Source organism: Sardina pilchardus, chromosome 17, assembly GCF_963854185.1.
Source record: "Sardina pilchardus chromosome 17, fSarPil1.1, whole genome shotgun sequence".
Lineage (NCBI taxonomy): Eukaryota > Metazoa > Chordata > Actinopteri > Clupeiformes > Clupeidae > Sardina > Sardina pilchardus.
In genome coordinates this window covers 20,427,541-20,453,354 of record NC_085010.1, presented here as the reverse complement: position 1 = coordinate 20,453,354, position 25,814 = coordinate 20,427,541, and the positions used below count along the sequence as shown (strand labels likewise).

The following is a 25,814-nucleotide window of genomic DNA, read 5'->3' as shown; positions in this document are numbered from 1 at the left end:
TGACTGAGAAAGCAGACTATCACCAGAATAACGACGTGCAAGCACAAACAAACACATAGGGTTTCCAAAGCAGCAGCAGAAGACGCATTTCACCACCATCACAAGCAACCAAACAACTGGATATGACATGAAAACCAACCCAACTGTTTTGAATCAGGCAACATCAGTGCTTACAGTTTTTGTGGAGTCGATCGGGGGGGGAAAAAAACAGATCTGAGATCAGCAAGTTCCTTCCCAAGGGACAACCAGGACCGAGACGAGACCCCCCTTTGCCAGTAGTCAAGACTGTCATGTAACTACTTTAGTACACAACCCTGAGGAGCACTCAGAGCTGTTTGGCCTCTTATATAAGGCGGACATATCTGTGCTAGGGTGGGGGGTGTAGTGGGGGGTGGGGTGGGGTGGGGAGGGGTGGAGAGAGAAGGGAGTGCGCAGAGCGGGGGGGGGGGGGGGGGGGGTGAGGCGGGCAGTAATTTGGGAAGTGTACTTCCAGTGCAATGTCACACCCCATTTCTGGCCCACTGCCCTGTCACTATGAGGGGAACGTCACGGATCTCCCCTCTCTGTCGCTGCTCACATCCATTGAGCGTGTTGTTGGTCAGGGACAGGGACGGGGACGGGGACGGGGACGGGGGGAGAGTACAGAGGTGTGACAGTGTAGGGAAGGGCAAGTCACAGAAAAAGATTTCCCTGCCTTAATAGACCCTTAATGCATTTTACACGCATTACTGATAAGCAACAAGTCCTCAACACCAAGAAGCCTGTGGCTCCTCTAGCTTTTATGCATCTATTTAGAACAAGCATTGACTATATTGTCTTATTTGTTTATTTATTATTTACTTCTGTATCAACTTAATTACTTACTTATTTAGGCTATTTACTTACTTATTTACTCATGTTTATAGTTCTATGTAATTTATTGTTGTTAGGAAGTGAACCAATCTCTTAGATCCTCTTATTTCCCCACAAGATTGGTTTTTGGTCATGAGCAGGCGTAATCATTATTTACAGATTGAGAAAAGCACAACACTGCAGAGGGCCTGGCTTCTCTGAAATATGACTTTGTGCTCCAAGGCGGTGTGCATAATCACCTAAGACTCTTAGGGTTTTTTAACCCAATAATCCTCCCAAGCACTTCTGAGGTAAACATTTATTATAAAACACGTAAACACAGTAAATACTGTAATCGTTAGCGCCTATTTTTTTACGCTGCCTGTAACCCCCACCAACACACAAGTTTAAATATGTGTAAAGTGTTACTTCATCCGAATTATGCTACTCTGCAGATCAGCCTGCGTCTGGCATGTCCAATCAAGACGCTGCTCAAACTGAAAACAGCTGTGAAAGAGTACATACAGTACGTCATACCTAACTGATCATACCAAGGTTGACGTGTCTCACTACCTCATGGCTGAGTAGGTGTCAGAGACTCATTATGGATCTTCCCCCATCACTGTGACAGTCTGGGTGAGCCATAGCTCCCTTTAACAGTGTCTGAATAAGATCGACGACATCTGTTCCTTCACCTTATGCTGACATGTATATTACAGCCACCCTTAACTTTAGTGTCAGTCGGTTGCATCACAGACCAGCGTAGCCAATTACTTCACTATTAATGGTCTGACAGCCTCTGGGTGACTACAACTAACTGGGACAGATCATTCTCCAGGGAAACTCCGATGTTCAATGCTTTGGTCTTCTGGTTCAGGAGAGAGATGTGCTATGAAAACCCCAAGACAACACTGTTTGCTGAAAACTGTTCATGACAAGCTTGTCAACAAAATGACCCCTGAAAAGTTAAAACCATCCCTGACCGACCCACTCTTCATGTAAGACAAATATAGTCAATGCCCTGGCTGGCAAACACTGTATCCCCTCTGCACAAACACATTATGAACAACACACTACCAAGCAAACAGAAAAATCTTTCCTCAACTTTTTGTGAATTATTTAAATTCATTGAACTTCTATGACACAGAGGACATCTTCAACACAGGACTCCACATCCCCTCACGTTTTATCTGAAGCAACCTTGAACATTCCACAATGACAGATGTGTAGGCCTAAGAGGATTCTCTGTATTTTTTGTACAACCTTCCTTTTGACCTAACCTCTGATCATCTGACCAAACCTCTGAAACGTTGCCAAGTGCTTAGTTTCACTCTGAGGTTTCCAACCAATGTGGAGCAGTGAGTAACTCAACTCACTAACTTATCAATAGGCTATTACTGAGACAGGATCTCTTTGAGAGCACATCTGACAGCGGTCTTTACAACACGGACTAGGATGGAGCTGACAATTCAAAACGTTTGTCCCTTAATGCATTTAGACAGTTTTCCTATCAAATGTATGCCACCTTAGCAGTAGCCTACATAGACACAACAAAAAATGTTGTCATTGGTAAATTCAAGATTAGACGAGCAAATGTAGAGTTATCCGCAACACACTCGCCGCCCAGCATGGATCTACAAAACGAGTCTTTCTTTCGTAGGCTATCCTAAAGTCCACCGGGGGGAAAAAATATGTAGCCTATAACACCGGCGATTATAAACAACACTTTCTAGAATAATAGCCTACTCAACTGCCTAGAGTTAAACAAATGTCTGTTTTGAAATCAGCGTATGGTTTGTGACTGATTTCAGGAACTCAATAAAGTGTTCTTATTTGTACGGCGCTGTAACTTACCCCTTACCGTCGTCTGCCCAACTTATCGAATAAACTCAAGTGAGTGTCAAAACCGTTTAATGCCTGGCGCCATGGAGAAATAACTATAGATTACTTTACAGCAAACGTCGCTTGCTGTCGATTAGTACATTGTGTAACTTTGAGCTATCCCGGTTCTACACGCATGGGAAATTGAGTTCGCTACAAGGCCCCTTTGCGCGACTCGGAGTTTGTCATTTCAGAAAATTCGGAAACTCACCGTCAGAGAATGAGCCCGCACAAATCTCATTTCGACATTGTGGCCCCAGTTGTCAAGTCCTCGGCAGATCTGTGCCACGATGTATGAAAAAAATATCAAAAACAAAAAGTCTAATAAACGACTAAAAAGAAATTAAGATTCACTGGTCACCAAACTTCATCCTAGAGATGAGGTCATTGAGATATAAATAAAAGGATGGCGTCATTTGAAACCAATCCCACTGTGAAAGAACAGGCGGTCTTAAAGGTACAAAAGCGTGCGTTTAAAAGATAATATCGTAACCCTGATGACCGTAAAATAACAAGACATTCAATTCAATGAATTAGGTTACATCGTTCCCCAAAATGTGACAGAAAACTTCCTTGAGAGGTTTTAGAACTTTGTATCCTGCTTTTGAGGTTAGGGGTGGAGCCAAACTCTTCGCCACTGGGCTACACTCAAGCATTGGGATGACCTGTTAACTCACATTAACCAGAAGGGCTGAGGCTATGTTCTTCTAGTCTAGTCAGAAACACGGTGTGATGAATTAAACTGTTCCTGACAGGACTCTTTTTGACAATGCGCCCCTCTCCATCCCTCCCCTACGCCAAAACAACGGAGCAAAGACAAATATATTTGTAAAGGCTATAAGCTGTTTATAAAAATAGCCTAATAATAACAATGATAATAATAACAATAATATTGAATAATTTAAAAAGCAAATGCCTATGTTCCCTCCTTAAAATGGTGTAAACATGTCTGTCTTTTATGTCTGTCAACTATTGCTGCTTTTCCTTAACATTTGTATTTGAACAGTTGTTCCTCAGTTAATCTAATCAAACAAAGTAGCCTATTTTCTCTTAACTTATGAACTGTATAATCACTTCTCCACTGGGCTAATACAATATTCTCCTAGAACTTCTTTAAGTGAACAGCCTTTATATTTTGTTTTTCATTCTTACAAAAAAAAAACATGTTACTTACGCTAAATGTCATGTTTTGTTTTCCATTTGACATTGCTTTGTAAATTATCAAAACAATCACAGTTACACAGATGCCCTTTAGTGGCCCACAACTAACAAGGCAATAGCTGCACATTTTACAACAACAGGTGACCCTATGGTCTTTCAGAAATGTAATTCACATGAACACCTAACCAAGTAGTCATGTAACTCAACCATCAGATCACAGTTGTGTCCACCATGACCCTGAGGGCCTACATATGATCTCAAGCAGAGTCTGCTGACCACCCACTCACAGAGGAGATCATACAGGACATCAAAGCTCCGTATGAGATTTTGTGTCAAGCAGTCTCAGCCCTTTGATTTCATGAAAGGTCATAAACCGATTACTCACTCGTCATCATGACTTCAAGGCTGTGTTCTAGCTAGATAAACGGGTGCTTTATCATGTATGTACTTGTCATCGTCTGTCAATACTAAAGGGCAGGCAATGGTCATAATCTTGTCTGCTGCATAAATTAGATAATTGCTCTTACCTTTCTCGGGTTATGGGATGATCCCCCTAACAACAAAGCTATCTCAGTCAGGAGGACAACATTTCGAGACACAAAAACAACACTGGCAAACTGTATCACTTGTCCCATTATACGGTTGCAATAAAGTCCCAGATAAAGCTCCCTCAATGAAACGTAAAGCCACTGGGAGAGCTGCACTGAGCAGATAAGAGTGGCGTGAGGGAGATAGTGAAATGAAGAATGAGGTAAGGAAGAAACCCAGTTAGCCGCCTGCTCATGGCTTGGATTTTATTATAGGCTATTTGTTATGTAATGCAGAATTATTCCTTTAGAACTGGGTGACTATTTCACAAAGTTTTGGCTCATGTGGTCACAATACATCCAATTTGGTTTTGACGTCTAAATAGATAGTTTTAACACCCATTTAACCTGTTCTCTTTTCATATAGAAACACTCAGACTCTGATGAAGACGGTGTAACGTCGAAACGTTAGTCCCACAATGTTGGCACCTAAAAAAAACTTCACATCTGAGTTGCTCCGGTGAACCCCTTTTTCTTTACTACAGGTTGTCCACTCCCGTGACGCACCAGATAGTGATTTCAGGAGCGCGGAGGACTTTTTGTTTTATTCTACCTAAATAGGCTATTCCTATATACAGTATTACAGATATGCCGTTATCTGGCACTGCACATCATGCCAGATCTGGGCCATGTGAGGGCCAGTCTTGAACCAGCTGCTGACCAGCTTCACCCTGTAATCAACTGTTATGTGTGGGAACATGCCATTCTTAACACCAGGAGCACCACTGGGTTTAGTTTGGGGCCCCAAAACCTTAACACCCACATGTTATAGTATAGTATTATTCATATTTATTGGGACTTTTTTGAAGGCCCCCCTCATTGGGGCCCTGGGTTGTCAGTCCCATTTCCCCCCATACTGCGAAGCCCCTGTTTGACACCGGCTGTCATTCTGTGTCCTCTCCATACCCTTATGAAGACCTTTCTTGCTGAGAAATCCTTTGCTGACAAGCCTCGTACATGATGGGTTTTTTTTTTGCGTCAGTCTCCATTTTCAGTGTACTTTGAAACACACCTGTCTTTAATGAGTGATGCAGAGGTCCACATTTGAGCCGCACTCTTTCTTCATGCAGTGAACAAAGCCCATTCTTATAGCGGAAATTTATGGGTGCCGGCACAAAAGGGCAGTATCTGTCGCCACATCCTGGTATTCAATGTCAGGGTTGCCCCTGTTCGACAAACAACATCTGGAGATCTAATGTGCACATGTCTGTGTGCCGCTGTGAATAAATGTTAAGGATCTGGGCTTAGATTTAATGTTTTCTTAGGAGTACTCCTAGACAAAAATATGGAAAGAGAAATATTCTAAATCTTGAGGTCAAAGGGTTGGGACTAGTGACTAGTTTTGAGTCTTAGATGAAGGGAATTGTGCGCTTGAAGTATGCTTGTGTTACTAAATTGTGCATGTATGTTTTGGTGTTTTGGTACAGTGCAGCCATTTCAGAAAATAGTGCACTCATTTCATGAAAGTGTCTGCTCGTTTAAAACTACAATCTAGTAAAATAACAGAATTTAGTCAAATTAGTGCATGATTTAGTAAAACGTGCACACGATTTACTACAATCAGCGCACAATTTAGTAGAATGCACACAATTGAGTTAAATGAACAGTTTTGTACAGTAATTTACAACAACAATAATCTTTCAACAGGACCTTTGCTGGGCTCCATACTTCATTCCTTCCAACCGTATCTTCAAGGACAATCTAAAGCCAAAGCAGCCATTGCAGCCATTCCAAGTAAGGCTGATCTAAATAAGTATGGGTTTAAAACCTTAATTTTCAAACTCTCAAACAGGATGAAGAGCATGAGCAAGAGCAAGATGCCCCTAGTTAAGTGGGTAAGCCATGCATGGGTAAGCTGTTTGGAGACAATGGTTGAGGGACCCTTACTCTGACAAGACAGAAGAGTTTTTCCATACTGGAGCAATTAATGTGCATGGCTAACTCAGACTATTGAATCAGGATGAAAGGCCTGAGTCGCTTGTCATGGGAGCAGCCCAATGGGTGAAGAACATCATTAGGCACTCTGGTCAATTTATCTAGCCAACAGAGAGACGAAGAACATCGTGTGTGTGTGTGTGTTTGTGTGTGTGTGTGTGTGTGTATTTGTGTGTATTTGTGTGGGGTGTATGCAAGTCCCTCTTTCAACCATCGCTAAACAAATCCTTGTCCAGAGTTGGCATACAGCGCCCTCCACAATTATTGGCACCCCTGGTTAAGATGTGTTCTTTAGCTTCTGATAAATTCATTTTTTTTCCAAATGATATAGGACCACAATGAAAAAAAGCGTAAAATCCAACCTTTAATACAAGTGCATTTATTTAGAAGGGAAAAAAATCCCACATTAAGAAATAATTATTTTACATCAAATCAGGTGTGCCACAATTATTGGCACCCCTGATGTAAATGCTTTGTACAACCCCCTTTTGCTAATAAAACAGCACCTAATCTTGTCTTATAATGTTTCACAAGATTAGAGAAAACAGAAAGAGGGATCTTCGACCATTCCTCTTTGCACAAAATCTCCAAATCATCCAACGACCTGGGTTCTCTCCTCTGCACTCTCCTCTTCAACTCACCACACAGATTTTCAATGGGGTTGAGGTCTGGGAACTGAGATGGCCATGGTAGGAGCTTGATACGGTGTCTGGTGAACCATTTCTGTGTAGACTTGGCCATATGTTTAGGGTCATTATCTTGCTGAAAGACCCAGTGACGATCCATCTTCAGCTTTCGGGCAGAGGCCAACAGATTTTGATTTAAAATGTCCAGGTATTTCAAAGCATTCATGATGCCATGCACCCTAACAAGGTTCCCAGGCCCTTTGGAAGAGAAACAGGCCCACAGCATCACCGATCCTCCCCCATACTTCACAGTGGGCATGAGGTGCTGTTCTGCATACTCATCTTTTTGTTACGCCAGACCCACTTAGAGTGTTTGTTGCCAAAAAGCTCTAACTTTGTCTCATCTGACCAAAGCACACGGTCCCAGTTGAAGGCCCAGTACCGCTCCAGACGTTTGTGCTCATGATTTTGAGTGAGAAAGGTTGTTTTCCCTGCATGCCTCCCAAACAACTTGTTGGCATGTAGATAGTGCCTGATGGTTGTTTTGGAGACTTTGTGACCCCAAGATGCAACCATTTGATGCAATTCTGTAACAGTGAGTTTTGGAGATTTTTTTATTTCTCTTACCATCCTCCTCACTGTGCGTGGTGGCAAAATAAACATGCGTCCTCTTCCAGGCTTGTTTACCACTGTTCCAGTTGTTTTAAACTTCTTAACGATTCCTCTGACCATAGATATGGGCAGGTGTGCGAGTGGCTATTTTCTTATAGCCATTGCCTTACTTGTGAAGGTCGACACACATCTGCCTTACTTGAACAGTGTGTTCCTTTGTCTTTCCCATGTTGAAGAGAAATGGCCTCTGTGTCACGTCATATTGATAGCCCAGGGAAACAGGATGTTAAGAATTACTAATTAAATGTTCCTACATACTCTGATTGACTTTGTAAACTACTGTAGAAATGACAGAAATGACAGAAATACTTTAATTACATTTATTTCCTAGGAATTGTTAGGGGTGCCAATAATTGTGGAACAGGTGATTTTATGAAGAATAATTATTTCTTAATGTGGGATTTTTTTCCTTCTAAATAAATGCTCTTGTATTAAAGGTTGGATTTTACGCTTTTTTTCAGTGTGGTCCTATATTATTTGGAAAAAAAAAGAATTTATTAGAAGCTAAAGAACACATCTTAACCAGGGGTGCCAATAATTGTGGAGGGCGCTGTATGTATGGAACTGAAAAAATACAGTAGGCTATGTAATAATTGGTTGCTCTTTGTCATTACACTTTTATTAGTTGTGTGATCGTGATTTGAGAAAAACAACTGTCTCAGCTGTCTGAAGAAACTGCCTGTTAAGTGTGTGTGTTTCCCCCACACACACACACCCCACCCCCCTCAGAATTTACTGCTGGTGTTGGCTGGCACATAGCATGGCAGCATTAGAAGCCGTGGCACAGGGGCCAAGCTTAGTCTCCTCTGAGGGAGTAATCAGTCGCTGGCAAACTTTTTTTATCCAGTTACTGAACGAGAAGTTGGACCCCCACCCCACTCCCCGATCCCTTATAATGCCAGACTCTCCTCTGGAATCTGCTGTTAAGGCAGAATTCTATGGCGCTAGTAGCCTAGGTCTCCGTAAGAGATCAGCACGCTCTGAATGAATTGGAATTCATGTGACCCACCCGTGGCTTTGCCCCTGCTTCTGTTGCTATACTGATAATCACAACAATAGCTGTAACTTGTTCGCATGCCAAATGCTTTGGTCCAAAAGTGCTTGTGACATTTCTTCATGCCACAGCCTACTGTACTTCCATATCATTGTGCACAGAAGCCTATAGGGCTAGCAGAGAGTCTTTTGTATTTTTTTTTCATATAAATATATATGAGCATGATGTTGTGATGAGATTGAGAACCACCAAATGATTGGTAGCGCTATCTGGGATGTACAGTATTATTGCGACCGCACACCACTGCAAACAGACAGTGTTAAAGTGTTAGAGGTTTTTCTTCTTCTACTTTTTTTTCATTCATTGTTGGCCAACTATATCATATACTTTAAACTTGTTATGATCTGTGTAGGCTTAAGTGTGCATTTCCCTTGGTACTTACCGCCCCCTGAGGTGAGGTAGGGTCAAAGCTCTTTTTGGGCAAAAGTTCGAAAACCGCTTTGGCAAAATGTTTTATGGCAAGCTGGCCTTTAAGAGGCATACTAACCTAGCTCATTATGATTTAGGCTACTTGCGGTGTTGTGGAGCTAATATCTTGTGATGTAACAGTTTGAACTGTTTTTTGACACTCAGCATCATTATCACGTTGTTTGGATGAGTGCTAAATTTTATCCGTAGGGCACTTAAAAAACGCTTTTGGGAGATCATACTATATCTCCTTACTTGACTCACTCAACAGAATGGACACTAAAGAGCCAATCACACCAAGAACTATAACTGACGATAACAGCAAAAAAAGTATCAATCTAGCTGGCGATAACGGCATAAAAGACAATATCTTTGGGGATCACTTTCAAAGTGATTTTGAGAATGATGTTGTAAAGCTGACTCCCAATCAGAATCCATCACATTTTTAGACATCACATTTATCAGTATGAGGATATACTTTACTTTATATCGTTATAGTTGATATACTACTATATATACGACTTCCAACGATCATGAAAAAAACATCATAATAATCAATATCATTTTTTCCACATTTTGCATTGGAACAATGTTTCTAGTTTAGTTGAGTTACAAATGCAGTGCCCTCTTTTCCATTACATTTACAACAGTCGTTTAAATTATATATTTTACATTTATTTGTCTATTTGTGTTTCAAATGGAATCAACTTTTAGAAAACACATTTTTGAAAGTTTAGAAAAAGGATGTTAACCAAAGATAGCCTATTGACCAAAATATGACCAACACTCAGTCCTGCACATCATATCCGTAAATATAAGTGTATTGTAAATTGTGTTAGCATGTGTTTGCTTTTGTGGATGTGTGCTTCTCTCTCTCTCTCTCTTTCTGTGTGTGTGTGTGTGTGTGTGTGTGTGTGTGTGTGTGTGTGTGTGTGTGTGTGATAGAGAGACTGTGACAGTCCTGCCTTGTAGAAATGTAGAAAATACATTTCAACATCATCCTCAACTGGCAACCCTGTGCTCAACATCACCATCTATAGGCTGATGAGTGTACAGTCACTAGGCTACACAGGCAGTCAGGTTGCAACTCTTGTGTAGGCCTATACAAATGAGTGTGTGTGCATGTGGGTGTTTGTCCCACTCCCCAGAGGTCAAACGCTTATTTTCTGTAAAGGTCTAGTGGGGCTACTTGTTCACCAAGTTCCATGTGCCCCGGTGTTTCGCAGAGTGGACTCTGCCGGTGTTTCGGTGTCCTGGCAATCATTGACTTAATTAAACATTCAGAAAACCACAAAGGTCATAATAAAACGTTTAGGTGGTCATCAGTAAAAGTGTTTTCTGGAAGGTGTGGAACTTGGTGTGTCCCTCACGTCCTCTGACATACAGTAGAGTGGTATATTTTCTAAATAAATCAAGCTTTTAGATCCTCAACTTGTAGCCTAACATGCACAAAAGTCATATAACCTATATTCTTTCAGATGCTGAGGGGGTCAAATTGCTTAGACCCCGATCATTACTGTCTATTTAATTCTTAAATATTATGCTTATCTAATTATAGGTACAAGAGTAGGCTACACACAAAAATGCTGCCCATAGCCTACAAATGCTCAAAGGAACATCAGAGTCCTACTCCTAGGCCTACTGGTGATGACGATTTTGTTGTTTGTTGTTTGCCTGGACAATGTTGATTGAGCATGGCTATGGCTATGGCTATGGTTATTTAGCAGACGCCTTTGTCCAAAGCGACATACAAATAAATAACAATACAAATTAAATTAACAGTGAACAATTACAAACTAGGGAGAATAGTAATATTATCAGTAGAACGATAATTTTAAGCATTAACCTCATGAGAAATAAAACAGTGAAATGAGAATAGCAATCAAATAAGTCACTCAGTTAATTAAATATGATAATAATAACTAAAGCATGGTATGGCTAAATCTAAGGACAATAGCAAAATAAATTTCAAATTCTATCAATAGACAAATTATAACAAAACAATACTATTATACAAACCATAACACATCACAAACTCAAAGGACTAAGTGCATATTAAATAAATATGCCTTAAGACCCCTCTTAAAAGATCCAAAGCTGTTGCTGGAACGGAGAGCACTGGGCAACTCATTCCACCAACATGGAACCACTGAAGAATAGGATCTACAATTTGACCTAGCATGTATGGTTGGTCGACATAACAGACGCTCCTCAGAAGATCGCAATGGGCGGTTGGGAATGTACATCGTGATTAAAGAACTGAAGTAGCTGGGAGCAGATCCAGTCAGTGTCCTATAGGCCAGAGTGAGAGATTTAAATTTAATTCTGGCTACTATAGGGAGCCAGTGGAGAGTAACTAGGAGAGGGGTTACATGTGTCCTCTTTGGCTGATTGAAGACCAGTCGTGCTGCAGCATTCTGAATCAACTGTAGTGGTCTTAATACACAAGCAGGTAGGCCAGCTAACAGAGAATTACAGTAGTCCAGCTTGGAGATAACCATTGCCTGTACAAGAAGCTGAGTGGAATCTTGTGTCAGATAAGGTCTGATCTTCCTAATGTTGTACGGGGTATACCGACATGACTTTGCAATTGAGGCAACATGCTCAGAGAAAGTAAGTTGGTCATCAATTATGACACCCAAGTTACGTGCCGATCTGGTTGGAGTCAGTGAGGATGAATCAAGCTGGATATTGATCTGTTGGGGAATAGCTGTTTTTGCTGGAAACACCAAGAGCTCAGTTTTGGAAAGATTAAGCTGAAGGTGCTGATCCTTCATCCAGATTGAAATGTCCTTCAGGCATGCAGAGATCCGATGGGAAACACTAGAGTCCTCAGGTGGGAAGGATAGGAAAAGTTGAGTGTCGTCCGCATAGCAATGATATTCAAATCCATGAGAGCGAATAATCCCACCTAAAGAAGTGGTGTAAATAGAGAAAAGGAGGGGCCCTAATACTGATCCTTGGGGGACTCCTGTAGTGAGGTCATGAGACTTTGATATCTGTCCCTGCCAAGACACGCTAAAAGAACGCCCTTTAAGGTAAGACTTGAACCAGTCAAGAGCTTTCCCAGAAATTCCCAGTTCATATAGTGTAGAAAGGAGAATGTCATGGTTAACCGTATCAAAGGCTGCAGATAAATCTAACAGAATTAACACTGATGACTGAGCAGAGGACTTAGCTACTCTCAATGCTTCAGTCACAGATAGAAGAGCAGTTTCAGTAGAATGACCACTCTTGAAACCAGACTGCATAGGGTCTAGTAGGTTATTCTGATAGAGGAAGTCACACATTTGCTTGAAGACCACTTTCTCCAAAACCTTTGACAAGAAAGGAAGAAGGGAGACAGGTCTGTAGTTCTTCACATCAGTTGAATTAAGTGTACTTTTCTTCAGCAAAGGCGTAATTCTTGCCTGTTTAAAAGAAGAAGGAACTATTCCAGAACTGAGTGAAGTATTAAATACATGTGTGACTGCCGGTAGGCTATAATAGCGGGTGCTATAGACTGCAGGAGAGTAGACGGGACAGGATCCAAAGGGCATGTTGTTGGACGGCTTCGCTGAAGCAGTTGAGAGACCGCTTCCTCATCAAGAGGAGAGAAAAAGTCCAATGATGGCATCATGCTAACACCAGGCAGAGTCCTTCTTATAGGGTCATCAAACTGAGCACTTATCTTAGCAACTTTCTCAGTGAAAAATGTTGCAAAGTCATCTGCTGACAGTGAAGTAGCTGATGGCGGTGGTGGAGGATTGAGAAGAGACTTGAACATAGCAAAAAGTTTTCTGCATAATTGCATATATATTGTTTTCGCATTCATGTGCTCGGAATTCGGACCATGTAACGTTGACAATGAGAGTTAGGACGGGTAAGTGGTGGTGTGTCTTCATATTCTGTGTTACAGAGATAGAACTACATTTACCATCATGCATTTCCAAAGGGGGCGTTTCGTTTCCTCATTTACAGGAAGGTAGGTTAGCATGTTAGCAGTGTTGCTAAAAACATTGAAGAGCACAGTTGTAAACAACGTCTGCGACAATTGATACCTGTGCATATGAGACGGTGTGTGAGTTAAGGGATATATTTGTTACTTTATCTCTTTGAAAACATTTCGAAGATAGTGTTGTAAACTTTAGCCTACGCTAGCCTGTTTTAATAACAGTAACGTTAAGTCAACGTGGGGCTTGCTTATCCAAAATGGATGACAGCAAGGTAAGCAAAAGAAGTATCATTCCCTTTGCTAATCTTCACCTACCTGTCAGCTAATCGTATTTAAATGAATAATGTTATTCGCTCACTATGATTTTACCTAGCTAGACAGAAATGATGTTTGGTATTTGATGTAGACGACTAACCAAAAGCTGTTATGGAACCTGTGAGCTAGCGTTTGCTCGAATTCCAACATTAGCTACACGACTAGCCTTGGGCTGCCATAACAATCTGGGAAGAGTGGAAAAGCTGTCCAACTCCATGATTTTAGGAAATTACACACAATTCAGTCATCTTGTATAAATGAAAATGCAGTAGTGGGTTTGATATAATGAAAAATTCGTTGTTCCCAGGTTTGGCGACCTCTGCCTTGCGCTAAGTTACTTAGCTAAAGCTACTAGGCTAAGTTAGATTAACGTTACTTGCTATATCATGCAAAGCTTGAAGACTTGTAACCATGAGGCCTTGTTAAGATTTTCACCCTCTTTGAAAAACAAACATGTGCTATATTCACAGTGAAACCCCCCTGTGTGGCTACATTAGTTATAAACCTATGATTGTCTGTTTTCCTGAGTTCTGTGTCCCTGTTTCCTGCAATGGTTTCTAAGTAAAGCCATAGTTTGCAAACTGAAATGATCAGATGATCACATTTACCAAGTGCCTAATACTTGATGTTGATGTTGCAATACCCTGCACATGAAAACGGTGCTGACCACTCTCTCCACTTCTCGCCCTCTCACTGACACTTGGTCCTTGGTCAGATGATGGGCGGAAAAATCAAGAAACCCGGAAAGCGTGGCCGGAAGCCTGCCAAAATCGACCTGAAGGCCAAGCTGGAGAGAAGCCGGCAGAGTGCCAGGGAGTGCCGAGCCCGAAAGAAGCTGCGCTACCAGTATTTAGAGGAGCTGGTGTCCAGCAAGGAGAGGGCCATCTGTGCCCTCAGAGAGGAGCTTGAAATGGTAAGTCTTATGTTTTTGTTGTTCTTAAGAGGTGAGCAAGTGTGCGCACATCTGCAGAAAGTCAAAAGCCCTAGGTCAAAGAAGAGAAAGAGGCACTTAAAGCCTTTTGTTTGTTTGTTTGTTTGTTTTTAAATGTGGTGTTTTGTGGTGTTGTGGCATTTCCTCTTGGCCAGTCATACACGACCCAGGCAGGGTCACAAGCAGCCAATCAGTTTCAGTCTGTAAAAGTGGTCTATGCTGTTTCTTACTCTCTGAGGGGAAAGCATTTCCATTTGTAAATGTTAACCTTTTACACTTTGAAGTGGTTGCATGACTATCTGCTCGCTCAGAATATAGAGGTTTAAAAATCATGATAAAGTCTCTTGAAATCATTGGAGATGTGCTGTAGGATCTTTAATATGTGTCAGATGTGTCAGGCTTACAGTGACCCTTTAGTTGATGCTTCTTTTATAAGCGACTTACAATGAGCTGTATAGCATCCACTTACTACTGAGGAGGACTGTTTTTAACACACATTTTTTTAATATATATGTATATACTAACTAGTACAAGCAGTGGTGCTCAGCCATGGACCAGGGCAAGATCCCGTCAGAGATCAAAGCTCTTCTTACGGGCGACGATCAGAAGATGCCACAGAGCTCCAGCACCAAAACGCCAAAGAATGGAAAGTACAACTCCAGCGGCAACAGCCAGAGCAAATCCACCTAAACCCAGAAGTCTGGATCATGAGCGCTTGTGAGAAAGTGTAGCCTCCTCTATGATGGGGGACTTGAACTGTGTAAAGGCCAAATTATCAGCTGCTGTTCCCTCCCAGGGCACAGTCACACTCTTTCCAGTGCATTACTATATTGCCTTACAAATGCACCCCTTTCAGCTTACAAGTGACCTCAATAGGTACAGTCAGAATTAGAAATCATGATTACAGCAATGGGTAACTCCATGCTGTCATGTTCATCATTACGTTTAATTAAACCCTTGTGTTTTTGCTCTTGTACTGTATATGTGAGATGCTCAGACATACTGCAAATTTATAGCTTTGTTGTAACATCATAGGGGGAGAGTACATTTGCTCAGTAATGTTGTTCACATCTGTTCCTTGTTTCTTATTCTTTGAGGACTGACATGTTTCTAAATGTGACAAATCTCCGGATTAACTCTTGACCATTTCACATTCTTTGTTCCCAAACTCCTTTATCCGTGCATATGGACTTCATTATTATAGCATTTTGGCGAAACGTAGCTCTTTGTTACATAGTGTGGACATATGTATGTAGGTCCTGTGCAATTACTTGCGTGTTAAGAGATGTTTGTTTTGTCATGTGGCGGCAGTTGAGCAGAATTTTGTTAATTTGGTGAAATCATTTCTGGGCTTTCCCACCATTTTCTTTCATGTGAATATCTGTATGTAAATTTGTTCTACATTGAAGCATATTTTATTTTTGTAAATATTTATTTGTTTACCCTCATACTATTTACTTAGGTTGAAAGTGTTTGCAACCTTTTCAGATCTTCTTATCTTGTTTCCTAACCAGTGTTTTGCACTTAACACTGCCCCCCTGTCATCCCCAAGCAAAGATATCTATTGAAAATGTCTTGACCCTAGAAAATCAAGTGAAATTCTTGCTTTGGATAATGATAATGCACTTTAAGTACCACTGAGGTGGTCTGTGGGAAGCAGAGTGGCTAATTTTGTCAGGTATTGGATAAATGAAGGTTTATATTTTGTGCAGTTTCATTCTTATTTAAGACTCGGATAGCAAATATACATAAAGCACTTTGATCTTTTAGTTGTTGCCCTTAACTCTTAAGAATATTATTGTTGTTGTTATAAAATTGCTGTACTGTTGTTAAGTTTGGTTTGAGGACCTCCGTAGAATTGCTTATACATTATGCTATTCCTTTCTTCAACTTAAATGATGGGCAACATTTCAGTTGCAGTTTTTGCTTTAAAGGGACACTTCACCGATTAGCATTAAGCTTTGTATCTTTAGAAAACCCGTCATGTTTTTGAATGGTCGTGCATCATTCCCTCAGTTTGCCTTGAGATGGGAGAAATACGGATTTCAGTGAAACCCATGAATAGGACTTCCTGCTTTCAATGATGTAAAATGATGATTTTTTACATCATTGAAAGCAGGAAGTCCAACATTGAAATCTGTATTTCTCCCATCTCAAGGCAAACTGAGGGAATGATGCACAACCATTCAAAAACATGACTGGTTTTCTAAAGATACAAAGCTTAATGCTAATCGGTGAAGTGTCCTTTTAAGAGGCATTGTGTAGACTACAATCATTAGTTCATCTGATAAATCAGTTTATATTTTCCAGTTCAACTCTACATTTAGCTTTTCTATGTGTTATATTGACCATCTCATGTATATGAAGTGGTTGGCTTTTTTTTTTTTTTTTTTTGAATGACTTTGTGTTGGAAAAAAACCCTAATATGGACAGAATGTGAAATGCTTTTCAAGATGTACAGAAACAGTACGTGAAAACGGAGGGGGGAGCGTGTCATGGACACTTGGCAAACATATTTTGGATGTAGAAATACGACATCAAGGAATTGTGGCTAAGTTGGTTGTTGTGAGAAATTGTTTTGGTTATGGCAAGTATGGCTTGGAATGAGCCCTGTGGTTCAACTCAAGAAGGGTAGATCATTCCTCTCAGAACTCTCTTCTGATTGGACACCCATCAGTTCTGTTCTATGACTCAGATTGTTACTCAATGCCAATAAAGTGCATTACAGGCATTGTGTAATGATGTGCTTTTCTCAGCTTTTGCAAGCGCGAATTATCGGCACGCCGTACGTCTGCACATGCTACTTTTAGAAGTTGGCTCCCTTCTAAAAAAAAAAACCTACAAAAACCTTTTTATCAGATGTACACATGTTGAATAGAGTTAATTGTTGATTGTATTTTTGATGTGTCTATTTACTTTTATCTGCAGAATCGGAGATATTGCATATTTGTATGGGCAGAGATATATTTTTTATATAAGCAGGGGGTGGATTTTACCTTGGTGCCGGGAGCACAAATTGTCCATGTTTGCGTAATGCTGGAAACTGTTCACGTACAAATGGAAAGCCACAACATGGATTTACTGACATTAAAGAAATAAGCTATCGAAACTGTTGTTTTGTTCATTCTTTCCGTCATAAAATGACATGATAACTGACAAAGTATATTAATTGTAAACTAGGTGTGTAATAGGAATCAAGAATGTTATTTTAGCAATTGGAACAACAACAGAAAACATCAAGTAAAAGTCCTTACTACTCACTGTAGCCATTGGCTATTAGCTACATAGCTTTTGTGGTTATCTATAGTGTGTGTGTGTGTGTGTGGACACAGAATAACCTTATGTGGCCTCAACCCTGGTGGTTTCAACAGAAACAACGCCTCAGAATGAAAATGTGTGCCAGTTTGGCATTGGGTCATAGTCAGTCAATTGTGTAAAACACAAAAGTCACAGAACTGCACTGAAGATGAAAAATGGGGCATGACATGATGAAACAAACATAACATTTATATTTGTTGCTGTTCATCATTAAATATAAAGAATTTTATTTATCTAATTCACAATAGTGACATTTTACAAGGACAAGACTCACAGTTCATGAGCAACACTATATTAGTGTTGAAGAAGAGTGTCACAGCCATAATAACAGACAATAGAGGCACAGATGATTTGTTTTCCTTCAGTTCAATCCGATAATTTCCCTCTGGAGCTCAACCTACCCAGTACCAGGTAAAACTAGCTCTTGACCCAGTCTATCTGGTACTGTAAGTACAGTGTGTAGGTATATCAATAAGTCAGATGTAAAATCAGTTTGTTAGCTAGTACGCATATGCTGACAGACTTTTAACAGTTATGTTTTTGCCACAATATATCTACATGTATGTACATATGATAGTTGCATTCCTTTCCAGGTTTGCCCCTTACCCCTTGTGGATGGATGAGAATACATTCGGAACAAAATCAGCACCTAGGGTCACAGACAACAGGCCACAACATTCCTCCTGACCGTGGTCATTGGTTACACGAGTTAACAACCAAGGACATTGGTTACACAACTTAACATTGAAAAAGTGGCCTGCTAGCCCTCAGTCAGAGAACATCACTCTCAAATCCAGTGGCTCATACCAATATAATGGTAATCATCACATTCAGCAAAGCTGAGAACACAAGTATAGCTCTTTTTACAGTTTGAAAACGTTCATCTCATTCAGTGTAGCTGTTTCCAACAGAGAGAGAACACAACTCACATAAACAGGGACCTAAACGAAATGATGACATTAAAGGCTAGCCTATCTCTTCCACAAACCTGACATTTTGGCTAGTGTTCGACAGGTAGTGGTGCATAGACCTTCTGACAGAATAGGACTTGGACTACTAGCAACATTCCTGGTCCTTCATAATGGCAATGGTACAATAACGATCTGTGGGTTCAACATCCCCCCACCCCACATTTATGGAGGGTGTTCTTATCGTGACAGCAGGGGTAGAAAGAAGACAAGAAACAGGTACCAACTACTAACATTTTCATAGGTTAAGGTACAAAAAACTCTTCACTTAATGCATTGACTAACAATTGTCTCACTTACATCACATGGACAGGACATCGAAATGCTCAAAGTTCTTACCATGTAAGTCAGACAGAGAAGGCAGTGGTGATAAACTCTCAATAAGTAGTCATCACAGCTGGTGATTTCACATAATCTAGTCTGACCACTTGCTGCAAGTTTGGCCATAAGTGGCATGAATTGTGCTGGCTAGACTCAGAGTGATCTTCACAAACTCTGAAAAAGGTACATATGTTTTTTCATCTCTATGATCCCTAGCATGAACATAACATAACATTTCACACTTAACATTTACTGTGATTGCCTGTCAACTGAGATTTCAGATATTTTTGCTGACCCTATGTGTGTACCCTTCGGGATTTGTTGCTAGGCCAATTATTTTTTTGTCTTGGGGAACTTGGAGCCTGAGAAGCTTCTATGAGTAACAAGTTAGAATGTGTGGCCAAAAAAATGATCTTTAAGGATATCTGTGTTGACATGATTGTTTCAGCATGTGTGTAATGGAATAGTTAAATGAACACAGTACTTCACAGACTAACTGATCACCTGTAAATTTGTTCCATGATATCACAAATATCACTCAAACTAAACCACTGGCACCACAGCCTGAGTCTTTCATATTTGAGTATATCACATTGACAGGTCATTATTGTAGCCCAGTGAATTCCGCTGTCTGTTTAGGGTGATCTCACATTATCCTGTTGACAGTGCTTTTGGTTGCGGTTCTGGTAATTAAAACGGTATCCAGCGTTCCTCACACAAATGTGTTGGGTGGATTTGCACTGATTGGCCACGCCAATTTCTTTTCCTTCGCCTCCCGATCGAAGGTGTCGTACACCGAGTCCTTGACGAGAGTCTTCGTCGGGACGGGGACGTCCACCACCCCGACGTAGTTCTTTTTGGCCATGCGCGAGCTGGCCGTGATGGTGTACGCGTTGCTGCGGTAGCACTTCATGGACGACATGCAGAAGGTCTCCCTCATGCCCCGCCGGAAGTTGGCGTTGTACACCGAGTACAGCGTGGGCTTGGAGGCCGTGGAGCTGAACGAGATCCACACCACCACGCTGAAGCACAGCGCCCCCTGTCTGCCGGGGCCGTCGGGGCCTTCCCGCGGGTGCCACAGCTGCGCCACGTAGAACGGCGCCCAGGTGAGCAGGAACACGGCGTTGAGCATGAGGAACATCTTGATGGTCTTGACCTTAGTCCTGGGCACGATGTTCATGGTGCGCCGCACCGTGCGCCCGTCGGCGCTGAGGCGCCAGATGTAGCGCACCACCCGCTGGTAGAACGACACGACGAGCAGCGCGGGCACCAGGAACCCGAAGAGGAGGTGCGCCACGCCGTAGGCGATGCCGTCCCAGCTGTCGGGCAGGAAGAAGTCGCAGTGCTGCGGCGTCCGTCCGCCGTTGGCGTTGTTGGCGGCCGAGCCGTAGAAGAAGAGGCACGGGGAGACGAAGGCGGCGTCGAAGACCCACGACGCCAGGATCATGCGCTTGGCCTTCTCCCGCGACACCTTGAAGCTCAGCGGGTAGACGATGGTGTAGAAGCGGTCCACGCAGATGGAGAGGAGGACGTACACCTGTACGCCGGGGCACAGGTGCTGCAGGTAGCGGATGGCCTTGCACGCGGCCGCGCTCAGGGGCCAGCGGCCCACGCTCACCTGGAGCAAGATGAACGGGCCGCACCCCAGGCTCAGCAGCAGGTCGGCGCAAGCCATGGACACCACGAAATAGTTGGTGGTGGACTGAGTCCGGCGGCTCCGATGGATGACCAGGCACACCAGGGCATTCCCGAGCACGGAGATGAGCCAAAACACACCGAACACCAGGCCCAGGACCGCCACCTCGGCCGGGCTCAGCTCGTAGGACGGGACGGAGGCGTTGAAGAGCGAGGAAGGCGTCGGAGGGGTGTCGTCAGGGTAGCAGACCACAGGTGTCCCCAGGCCCAGCAGGAGGGTGGTATTGTCCCTCTCGGACGCGTTAGAGAGTGCTGGGTACACAGGAGGGGTGTAGAGAGAGGGCTTGACACTATCCATTGGCGCAGCGTACACCATGGCCACAACCGACACAGGTAGGCTCTGAGGGAGAAAGAGGGGAGGCTGGTTAGAAAATGTAAGGCAACACTGTTTAAAAAAGGGTTCTTGGGGTGCTATATAGAACCACGCAGTCTTTAAAGAACCCTTAGGGGTTCCTTTGATGAACGCTTCAAAATGGTTTAAAGAACCATCTAGGGGTGCCATATATGAAGCATGCGAGAGAACCATTTTTGGTTCTACATAGCCCCTTTTCTTTCTAAGAGTTAACTGTCAGATTAATTACGTTCTCCATTTCAGTCCTTGGTGGTGGTTGTGGTGATGCAGATGTCTGCTGTAGTGTATAGTAAGGTTTGAACAATGAGAGACAGTTTTCATAAAACTTGTAAAAAAAGGAGATCAACTGAGATTCACAGTTAAATGTAAATATATTTAACCTTACAATGGCCGCAATAAAACACAACTAAATTAAAAAGTAGAAGTCAGAAATGTATCTCTAATTTTAATGAATTTTCTTACATGTTTGCAAAGTAAATTTCCGTAGAAATATAATTGAGTATTGCTATTTGACTTATCTTTACTCAATCAAAACAGCAGAACCGAAAATGTTATTGATATTACCTGAAATACAGAATTAAATAACATGACTTTTTAATGTTTTGTAAAAATGTTACAAAAATTTTTAATTGGAAAAGTGGAATAATGGACTAATGGACTGTAGCATTTTGTAACCAAACTCCTAAAATAGTCTGCCTGCGGGACCTGCAGGTGAACCAATCCAGTTTCCACTGAAACAAAAATGATACACTCTCTCCCCCAGATAGCAAAAGATTGGAGGACCTCTGTAGGCCCACTGCTGGCAGGTTGCAGCCAAATCACCGCTATCAGTGCCAGTCTGGAACAGTGTAGTTATGTAGATTAGTAAGAGATTGAAATGGCTTGTGTCATCCATGTGACCACACACCAGCGATTTTGAGGGAGAAAATACCACAAGGGGTTGAATTAATGAAGTTGTTGTTTCACTTCAAGAATTTGCTCCAGAGAAACCCCTCAATTGTCTTGGTGAAATCCTCCCTGAGGATGAAAACACTTTGGAGAAGGCATAATTTGTCACATTTCTCTTTATTGAGTTATCAAGAGTATCTTAATCATCCAGCTGTTTTTGAACAAAACAGTAGATGAGTAGCAGAGTAGGCTCCAATTTCCTGGAAAATGCCACACACTATTAATTGACCCGCAACACTTATATTAGACCTATGCAATTGACTGTGGCAGAAGGCCATCACATTCTATTCTACGTTTCTCCTGTTCTCCTGTTCCCTCTGTTAACAAAAATATGAGAGATTCATTTTTAATGATTAATGGTATGCTGCTCCATTCAAGTGCACCCTTAAGTGTCATCGACCTGAAACATTTCAAATCAAATGTCATCATATACTGGTCTTCAAATGCTATTGCACAAGGAACTTCACATTTTGTGTAACCTACTGTGAGGTGAACTGAACTGAAACGAAACTCCGTGAGAATTTAATTACCATCATCGAATAGAGGTTTTCCCAGAAGGTCGTGTCGTCTCTGCGGAGATCAATTAAGGAAATGTTTTTTTCTTCTTAGGGGAAGCTTTGTGCCTATCTCATCCCTCGTGTTTACTCTCGCACTGGCACATTTCAGTTCGCCCCTGGCAACCTTTCACTCAGGTATCTCATAAGCTTCCACTGTAGACTATTAGCAAACCTTTGTGGAGACAGGCACAGAAGCTCAGTAGGACCATTTCCTCCTCGCAGCAGAGAGCTACAAATATCACGTCCAAGGTAGCCTGGTCCTAATGTTGCCTTTGCTCTTCGCCGCGAATATTTATGTTTATGATTAGGCCTAGGCTATACAACTACAGGCACTGATTCATTCAACACCATGTTGATGGCACACGTTGTCTGGTGATTAATTTGGTGATGTGATATAGGCCCTATATAGCCGTTCATACTAGTCCTTGAAAAAATAGATAGTTGTCTACCTATGGATAGATCAATGAAAAGACCCAAAGAACAGGCAAACGTTAAGTTTCCACGAAGCAGTGCTAGTCATTGAGGTTACTCTGGCACCTGGTATGTTATTCACATTGGTCTACCAATGTATCACATTATTTTTGATATTCTTCAATATGTCAACACACAGGTTATCTACCACACCAACATTGTTTTGCTATTATAAAATGTGTTGTCAACGCATATTTAATAGCCTATAGGCTAGACATAGAACGCAAAGTCTTGTTGATAGAAGATATGGCAAGTTTTAGACGACATCGGAATAACAATCATTCTAGATATCTAAAATATATTAAAACACCATTAACGTTATTCCCAAATATTACAGAATTCTGCTCCTTCATGGCATCCTATGGAAAGCCATTTTTATATTAATCTACACATACACGCACAGAAATAATTTTCAGGGATTTGCATGCCATTGAAGACTATTTAAGACATATTTGTTATTATTGTCAATATTGCAAACACGTGTAGGCTTACTTTCGCGAATCTGGGCCTGTAGAGACCATTCACCACAGCAAAATGTTTTAGCCATTTTTACACAGAAAAAAAAATACACGAGCCTACCTGACTTCAAGAAAATAGTGACGGCATCTCCATGGCCAACGTAACATCAAGCCACTCGGAAATAGGTCTCAAGGTCCTTCGATTCATATTTCACCCATTAATGTTCTTCGACATCGCTTTCCTGGGATATGTGGTCTGTTTACAGATCCAATGCGTCGTTGATGAGGAGAGAATTAGATGTAAAAACGACCAATTCCATTCTTCCTCTGTCAAGAGCACCTGCACCTTACGGCCCTGAAGAAGTCACGTTTTGCGTTCTAACAGCGTGCTTGCCGACATGACACAAGAGGTGAAAAGGAGAATTCGTTCAGGACCCTGGACAACGACTCATCACCACCGAGACGTTCGTCTAGTCTGCCCCACCTAAACAAGCGCAATTACGACTAGACAAGGATCGTTCCAGCTGTCGCTGTTGCCTGGAACATCTTCCAGTGCGGGGAAAATGCTGATGCTTGTCAAGCGTAGGATAATCTCAAATTGGACGTGGCGCGGACGTGGCTAGTGAGACAACTACACAAAAAAAGCCTGATTTCTTAATGCATAATACCAATAACTCTTATATAGCCTATTTGTGTCTGACTTAACAACGGACTGATGTCTCTGACCAGCTACGTCCCATTCTCAGAGTGAAGTGAAGCTATAGTTTATAGTAGCCTATTATATATTCATATAGCCTACATAATATTTCAAACTTGCACTGATTGACGTAGGCTTCTGTCAAACCAACTAGACCGATCATGGCAGAATGCTTTAATCAGGTAGGCTACATTAGCCAAATTTATTCCTGTTTCATCATTAAAACAATAGACTGCACATGTATTTGGCTTCATGACCTTTTGAGGCCAAACTGTAACAAATTTATGCTAATAATAGGCTAATAGTCAATAATAAAATTTGGCCTAAAATGTTTAATTAATTGATGTCAAAACACCTGATTCACATGGGCTGACAGTATCCTCCAAGATGTCACATGGCATAGCCAAACATAATCAGCATGATTTTTACAGACCGTTTTCACTTACTGAAACACATTTCTTATGAATGATATTCAGAACTCAGTAGGCCTACGATTTAAATATTGCAGTCCACTGCAAAACTGCATGCAGACATAGTTTATAGTAACTGAATAAGAGACCAATTTCATCTGAAAATTCATCTGATTCTTCTTGGTACTGCTCCTCTTGTTCTTTTTCATCCTCCGATGACTACTGGTTTCCTTTACTGGTATCAGTCCTCCATTTACCTTGAACTGTGAAGCCTGCAGCCTGAAATGGTTTAAGTCATCTCGTCATTTGCCAGATGTGTGAACAACAGTAATTATGTGGTAACAACGGATGTGACATGCAGGTGTGAGATGAGATGGGTTCAGAGTTCAGACTACTGAAGATTTTAGATTAGCAGCTGAAAAAAAAAAAAAAAAAAACAGAAATCATGCCAAATTGGATCGCACTTTCATTAACAACCCCGTCCCCCAGTCGGGAGGGGGGCCCACTGGAAATTGGAATCTCTCGGTAATATTGGTGTCCGACTCCACCCCTGGTGGTGAGCCTAATTCCATCGCAGTATATTTCTAATGTTTAAAGCAATGCAAACGCAAGTCTAACTCAGTTCTCAAAACCAAGACTCAAGAGTACAACTACTGGCAGATCATAATACTGCAGCAAGAACTTCCAGCAGTCAGACACCTCACACACACTTATTGCCTGGGGCATCAGCAGGGTCGGGAGAGCCTTTTGTCATTATCTGAAATACACAGTATTTGAGGCATTTAATTGGTAGGCTTGTAAAAAGGTAAACAATCATCAAATGCACCCAATGAGATGAGATAGAACCAGATTGAAAGACAGAGGCTACATTGAGGTGAATTTTCAGTGTGCTGTAGCCTACACTTCACGCTGTGAATGTGCATTGCCCCCTGGTGAGCAAATTCGATAGCACACCTCCAGCAGCTGTAATGTTGAGTAATGGTGTTGCATGGCACTATTTATACTATACATCATGTCCAGTTTTACCATGATAAAATCACTTGACCCATGTGGTCAAACATTAGTTGTTTGCTCTGATTCCCTTAATGAGTTTTCCATGTACCCAAACAACCATATCAAAAGAATCATCAGGTACAGATAGTGATTCACATAGGCAGCATGTTTCCACAGTAACCTTAGCTAGATAGTTGATTGTCATACTAAAGGTAATCAAATTTAACTAAATTAAATAAACGGACTAACTGATACAAGCAGATGAATGCATACACTCCATGTCGGTGCAAC

At 41.6% G+C, this 25,814-nt stretch overlaps 2 protein-coding genes across 3 annotated transcripts; one reads left to right on the top strand and one right to left on the bottom strand.

The window, feature by feature from the left end:
* Positions 1-13,108: 13,108 nt before the first annotated feature.
* crebl2 (cAMP responsive element binding protein-like 2) lies at positions 13,109-16,489 on the top strand. Of its 2 annotated transcripts, none has more exons than XM_062518260.1 (3): positions 13,109-13,361; positions 14,120-14,317; positions 14,864-16,489. In XM_062518260.1, exons 1-3 carry the CDS (start codon positions 13,347-13,349, stop codon positions 15,023-15,025), a joined length of 375 nt encoding a protein of 124 aa, XP_062374244.1. In that variant the 5' UTR covers positions 13,109-13,346; the 3' UTR covers positions 15,026-16,489. The 2 variants fall into 2 exon arrangements, with proteins under 2 accessions (XP_062374244.1, XP_062374245.1); XM_062518261.1 differs by having other exon boundaries at positions 13,133-13,211.
* A 3,165-nt stretch (positions 16,490-19,654) lies between these two features.
* Positions 19,655-20,953, bottom strand: gpr19 (G protein-coupled receptor 19). The gene has a single exon (XM_062517890.1). It carries the CDS (start codon positions 20,951-20,953, stop codon positions 19,655-19,657), a length of 1,299 nt encoding a protein of 432 aa, XP_062373874.1.
* Positions 20,954-25,814: the final 4,861 nt, after the last annotated feature.

Bases quoted from the DNA above. Each gene is read 5' to 3' on its own strand.
- crebl2 (XM_062518260.1), top strand. The intron at 14,318-14,863 runs GTAAGTCTTATG...TATACTAACTAG, and splicing joins TCAGAGAGGAGCTTGAAATG to TACAAGCAGTGGTGCTCAGC.
- gpr19 (XM_062517890.1), bottom strand. From the start codon at position 20,953: ATGGTGTACGCTGCGCCAATGGATAGTGTCAAGCCCTCTCTCTACACC.